The following is a 6,000-nucleotide window of genomic DNA, read 5'->3' on the forward strand; positions in this document are numbered from 1 at the left end:
GATTTTGGCCACATGGAGGGCAGGTTTCTCAGCATTTGGTAGAGGGAGAGCTTGAGGACAACCAGAACAAGCTCTCTAGCTCTCAACTCATATTTCCCAGCTGCTTCTGAAAAATATTTAGAAGTGTGCTTCAAGAAGCATCAAGAAGGAAGCCTGACAAATGATATAGAAGAAGTGTCGGGTACTCCATTTAAGTACTTTGATTTGGGAGGAGAAATTTTAGGAGTTTACTCAAGGAGAAGATCACATAATAAACAAGAAGCAAGCAGCAAACTGGCTGAAATACTCAAGGCTGTTATAAATTACAGGAGTATTTTCAAGTAGGTATGGCAAGCCAGAACAGGAAAGCTTGGCTTTTCCTGTTACTGAGCCTCCTTGCTCTAGGTGCCTGATAAGAGAGCAGGTACCAGGCCAGGGCCCTGCCCCTTCCTCTGTTCTGGGACAAGAGCCAAAGCCATTGTTGCAAACAGCACTTAGGCAGTGGCTCCTGTGTTACCCTTTTTCTAGGAAGGTTTCTGGAGAGTTGATTTTGGTTGTTCTCCTTCCTTATTCCTCTTGCTTTCTCCTTGTGTGCACAACAACTCTGCTTCTGTGCTTTTCCCCTCAGCCTGGCTGCCTTGCTGGTACTCCTCCCCAGGTTTCTTTCCAACCACATTCTCCTACTCCCCATTCCTGTGTTTCTCTGTGTGTAGTTCTGCCTGCCAGCCATTTTGTACCTCCTTCCACCAGCCTTGAAAGGCATTAGTAGGTGCTTTTCTCTGCTGCTCCTTTCCTGGTTGCTTCTGATTTATGAGAAAACCTTTCTATCATGATCTCCCAAACACTTTTGGGACAAGTAGGAGCAAATAGTTCCTGCCTCTTGCCTGCAGCAGGAAATAGGGTGGACTTTTAGTGTGTTAGGGGAGGTTCTGAGCAGCAGAGCGAGTGTTTCATGCTGTAGGCTTAGTAGTCTAAATGCTGGCATAGCTTAAATATAACCCTTTATTTATGTGACAGTAATACACTGTGACCTGGTCTGGCCCAGTTTCTCAGTGGCATCGTAGAGTTCTGGTTCCATTGGCCTGGTTAGCCCCCAAGAAATGCTCAGAACTCCTGTCCAGCTCTTGGTATAGCAAATTTTGTGGTATGTTAGCATCCAGCCAGCTTCAGGTATGATTAGACTGAGCCTGTCTTCTTCATTCCAGAGCAGAGAATAAAAATATAAAAGTGAGAAATTTTCAGATTCTAACTTGTTTTCCTTCCTAAAGGGATTTTTGTTTAAATCTTCAGATTCAGGGTACACTGATACTGATTAACCTTTAGTGTGTGTTATCCAAGGGCAGAGATCTTGGGAAGGGGTGCCCTATCTCCAGCCACTAAATCCAAACATAAGGATGCTTGTACCTAACAGCACTTACTCAACAAGTCTGCTGCCTTTTGGGTGTATCAAGTTTCCAGTGTATTTGCAAATTGAATTTACAGCTTATGTACATTAAATCTGTTGACACTGGGTTATGTAGTGCCAGAAGCCTACATGTAGCAGGTTCTGTGCTAATATTAGCAGTAAGTTATGCTAACCTTTCTCATCTCCATCTTTGTCTGCTTCCTGGTATCACTTTCCACCACACCACCACAGGTCATGTTCCTCTGCTTGCTGTGTGCTACTGTTTGGGCTTTAGTAAAATACAGTTGAGAGAACCTGGGCCTGTGTTCCTGCATATATTCTCTAGGCTTGCTGTACCTGTCCTGTATATCTCAGATGCATTTGTGATGTGCTGGAACTTTGCATCTGCACCATGACCATTTGTCAGAGACTTCCAAGTGTCTTGGAGCCAGGACAGACTTTATGGAATTGAGTGATAATTGGCCAGTTCTCCTGTCCCCTCTCCCTTCATCTGGAGAAATTCTGGGTGGGGAAAAAGCACATACTGAGAATATGGAGTAGGTACAGTGGGACTGAACACGAGTAGATTCATCCAAAACAGACAAGGTCTGACTACAGGCTGATAAATCTGCAAACAGCCGAAAAGATGAAAAAAGGACTTTGCTGTTATCTTTCATTGCAACTTGATTTTTTTTTTAATTTTTTTGGATCTTGAACCATGTTTATCTACCTCATTCTAACTAGTTTGTTTAAGCATAAGTGTTCTGGCCCTTGTGTGTTGAACACTCCTAGTGCTTAAATTAGCTCTGGTATGGGGATGTCTCACTGAATGAAAACAGCTCGACAGCTGCAATGTGACTGCGCCCTGAAGCCTGTGCAGCTCCCAGAGCACTCAGCTGCAGCAGCAGTGTGGCTTCTCTGGGCAAGCTGTAGTAAAGGCAGCTCAGAGCTCTGTGTTGCAGTGAGGATGGAAGGGGTTCCAGAGCAGGCTTCTTGATGGTGCTGCTCAGATACTTTTCTTTTGGGGGGCTGGAAGGTGGAAATTGAGGCTTACCAAACCGCCACTTTCCTTGCTCTGTCTTTACTGCAGTCAATCCTGGGCAACCCCAGTGGCCTGTGGTCCACCACTCCATTCAGCAGTTCCATTTGGTCAAGTAATCTCAACAGTGGCCTTCCCTTCACCACTCCAACAAACGCCTTGTCAGGCATTGATCTCATGGGCAGTGAGAACTCCGCCGCTGCTCCGCCGCCGCCCGCTGCCGCCGCCGCTGCCAATCCTGCTGAAGACATGGGACAGACCTACAATCCTTGGAGAATTTGGAGCCCAACGATTGGAAGAAGAAGTTCAGATCCCTGGTCAAATTCACACTATCCTCATGAAAACTAAAGCAAAAAGAAAGAACTCTTACCCAGGTCATGACTCAATTCTGAATGCAAATTTTTGAAACGTCGTTTTCAGGCCATTGCTTCCCCAGCCCCACTCCCCATCAGTCATGCTTTCATCACTTGCTCCTTTTCAAAGTCTGTCCTGCAGTATGGTAGTGTGAGTTTGCAGATAAGCTTGGAAATGTCTGGGTGTGGTCACAAATCCCAACTACAGCTATAGCCTGTAAATATGAACAGTTTCACTGGTTTCATATTTTACCATCTGCGATCTTTATTTAGGAAACAATTTGAACTCTAAAATGATCCTGGCATGCAATACTTTCATGAAAAGTTTGGGTTTTTAAATTTTTTCCACTGTTATCCTCCAAGTTCTAATTTAAAATCAAAAGGCACTTTGTGCTAAAATGCAGAGTATTTTTTTAAAATAAGGCTGTCTTTGTTAACACAGGTTGTGAGAATGTAAAAAAGGAAAAAAATCAACAAAAAATACCAACAAAACCAACACAAAACCTTAAGAGCAAAGTGGCTGAATGTAAGAGCATTCTGTTGAGACTGTAATACACTTTATGCTGTTTGTACATTTGTAAACCTGAATGCATTTTTAAGTTGAAGTGAAATGCACACAGCCAAGACTTGTGCAAGAAACAAGATACCATGTGCATTTCTTACAGATACAACTTTGGGTTGTACTTTAAAATAAATACGCTTTTTTCAAGATTTGTCTGCTGTAGTTCTGTTCCCCTTGTATTTTCTGCACTTGTGTGTTCATGACTCCACTTGGCACAGTCTTTGTGCCAAAATCTACTGCACGCAGAGCCTGTGTTACCAGAAACTTCACTGCAGGTGAAACCTGGCTTCTCAGCAGCGTGGGTTTGTATTGGAGCAGGGAATAGAAACTGTTTTCAGGGTTATGCAGTGCAACCCACTTGAAAATTCACTGGATAGCAAAAAGTTGGAAAAGTGTCTACATTCTTGAGTTACCAGGTATCAGGTGTAAGAGCAGCTGCTGTTTATGCTGCACCCATCCCTTTGTAACAGTGTTCTTGCATGGGTCTGAACAAGAATGTTACTATTCTTAGATATGATTTATCTGTCCCTGTAAGGTGCCTATTTCCATTCATTAGCAGTAAGGCAAGCCCCAGTGACTACATATATTCATCTGAGCTGAAGCCAAGTAAAAATGAACCCTTCCATTGCCAGAAACCATTAACAGACATTAGCACTGTAAATCTCAGCGGCACTGCTACCAATTTACAGCAGCAGGTGTTTATCAGAATCCATCCAGTAAAAGAGTAAGAACTGTATATTTTAGTTAATATTCCTTCTAGCATAAAGGTTATGTATGCAACATAATATATCTCCCATTTATTTAACCAAGGGAGCCCTTTCCCAGCTTGCTTTAAGTGAACAAACCCTCCAGGTGTCAGGCTGCTGCCTTCCTGGTGCCAGAGATACAGATCTCCTGAATTGGAACCTGCTGTAACTCCTTTGTTCTTAAAATTTTGAGTACTTCTAGAGCCACGCCAGGTCATGAAATGTTCAACTTGGATTTGTGTGCAATTTCCCTCTGAGTAACTGAGCAAACAAGTCTCTTACTGCATGAAAATAAAGAATAAGCAGTTAAGCTCCTGACATGCCAGGGCATGCTTCTCTGCAAATGGAGCTTGGGAAGATAACCAGCAGTAACTTCAAGGTGAAGGGAGCTGCTTAAGGTCATATGCCACCTCTTTTACCCAGCAGCTGTTTACATTGGAATTGATTCCATGGAAGAAAGAAGGAGAAATTAATTCTGAGATGATAATAGTCTGCAGTGGTTTAATCAGTGAGGGTAGGAATAAAAAACTTCTGGTTTAAGAACATTTCCTTTTGAACAAGACAAGGCAAAACACAAGTAATTTAGATGCCGTTCTCTGACCCACCCCTGCTTCCCCCCAAATGTGTGAGCCATTCCCTTGTGATAATGCAAATAACCTTGGCCACTATTAACATATTCTTAGTTCTTGTTTTGGAAGAGCTTCCCCTTGAGCACCAGTTCCAGTGAAACCACCTGAACTATGAAGATCTTTGACACAGTTTTAAGTTTGCTAAGAGGGGAAAAATCATGTCTTTCTCCCAAGGGAAATAGCCAAAGCCTAAACACTCCCTGAGTGTCTTATCTTGCTGCTCCAGGGTATTTTGGAGAGCACCTTCACTTTGTTTTGCCTACTTAAAGCAAAAGAGCTGCCTTAAAGAGAAGCCATAATTGCAATTGACAGGAATTTGGGTGAAATAAAATCTAGGCAAAAGTTTGGTATAACTAAAGAAACCTCTGTGTATGGTAAGTACACGCACAAGATGGGTTTTGCTGCCTCTTCCTGAGGTACCTGCTCTGCAGCTTCTGTGGTGCAGCCACTCTTGGCACGCACTGAAAAATCTCTTAAGCAGAGGGTGAAGTGGGAATGAGACAGAAGCATCCACCATCACAGAATTGTGGAGAGGACAGACCTCTTATGATCTTATGATGAGGTAAAAATAAAAAGGAATGAGATTTTGACAAAGCACGTGCAGTCTTGCATAAAAGTCTGGATGGGATTGAAAACATTGCAACATGCTGGGAGGACAAACTGAGTGTGGGGAAATGTAAGGGCAAAAGCTGGGCAGCAAGGGTGTTTGCAAAGGCAGCATGGAAAAGACTGAAGCTCAGACACATGGGAAGTTCTGTCTGGAGGAAAAAGACCAGAGGAAAAAACATCTTAAAGTGCTCAGAAGACAGGCTGTCCTGGAAACCATGGAGCTCACAGCCCTTTGGATAATTTGAAACATTTCTTTGGAGTAGAATCAGGGCCAAGCTTCTGAACATGGAAACTGGAAACTACCAGGACTGCAAAGTTCCCAGCAAGGAAAAGAAACAAGAGGAACAATTACTGTTAATTTTGGCAATTAGTTTGGTGCTCCTAAAGGGCAGGTCTGTTCTGCCAGTGCTAAGAAATAGACTAAAAGTCTAAAAGGTTCCTGATCTGTTACTGAAATCAGAAAGTCCGAGGTAGGAAGTATGGCCCTAACATGTGAAATCAGTTTAATTATCATGAGCTCTATTTCCAAAAGCCCTTGAAAGGCATTAGATACTTTATTAAAGTGTAAGGCTGTACCAGGACAGGATGTGCTGTTCCAGGGACACAGAGTGGTTATTTCACAGGTGCAGACACTGGGCCAGCCCTGGCCTGGGAGGGAAACACAGAACTGGGGGGTTCCTACCTCCAGGCAAGGAGGGA

At 43.3% G+C, this 6,000-nt stretch overlaps 1 protein-coding gene across 1 annotated transcript in view; it reads left to right on the top strand.

Annotated features, from left to right (window-relative positions):
* Positions 1–3,466, top strand: part of TMEM131 (transmembrane protein 131) — a 93,289-nt gene extending 89,823 nt beyond the window's left edge. Inside the window, exon 41 of the mRNA XM_059493781.1 lies at positions 2,454–3,466. Coding sequence (XP_059349764.1) covers positions 2,454–2,750 — 297 coding nt within the window. The 3' untranslated portion in view covers positions 2,751–3,466. The remainder of the gene's footprint in view (positions 1–2,453) is intronic.
* Positions 3,467–6,000: the final 2,534 nt, after the last annotated feature.

The sequence above is a fragment of the Ammospiza nelsoni genome, chromosome 2, assembly GCF_027579445.1.
Source record: "Ammospiza nelsoni isolate bAmmNel1 chromosome 2, bAmmNel1.pri, whole genome shotgun sequence".
Lineage (NCBI taxonomy): Eukaryota > Metazoa > Chordata > Aves > Passeriformes > Passerellidae > Ammospiza > Ammospiza nelsoni.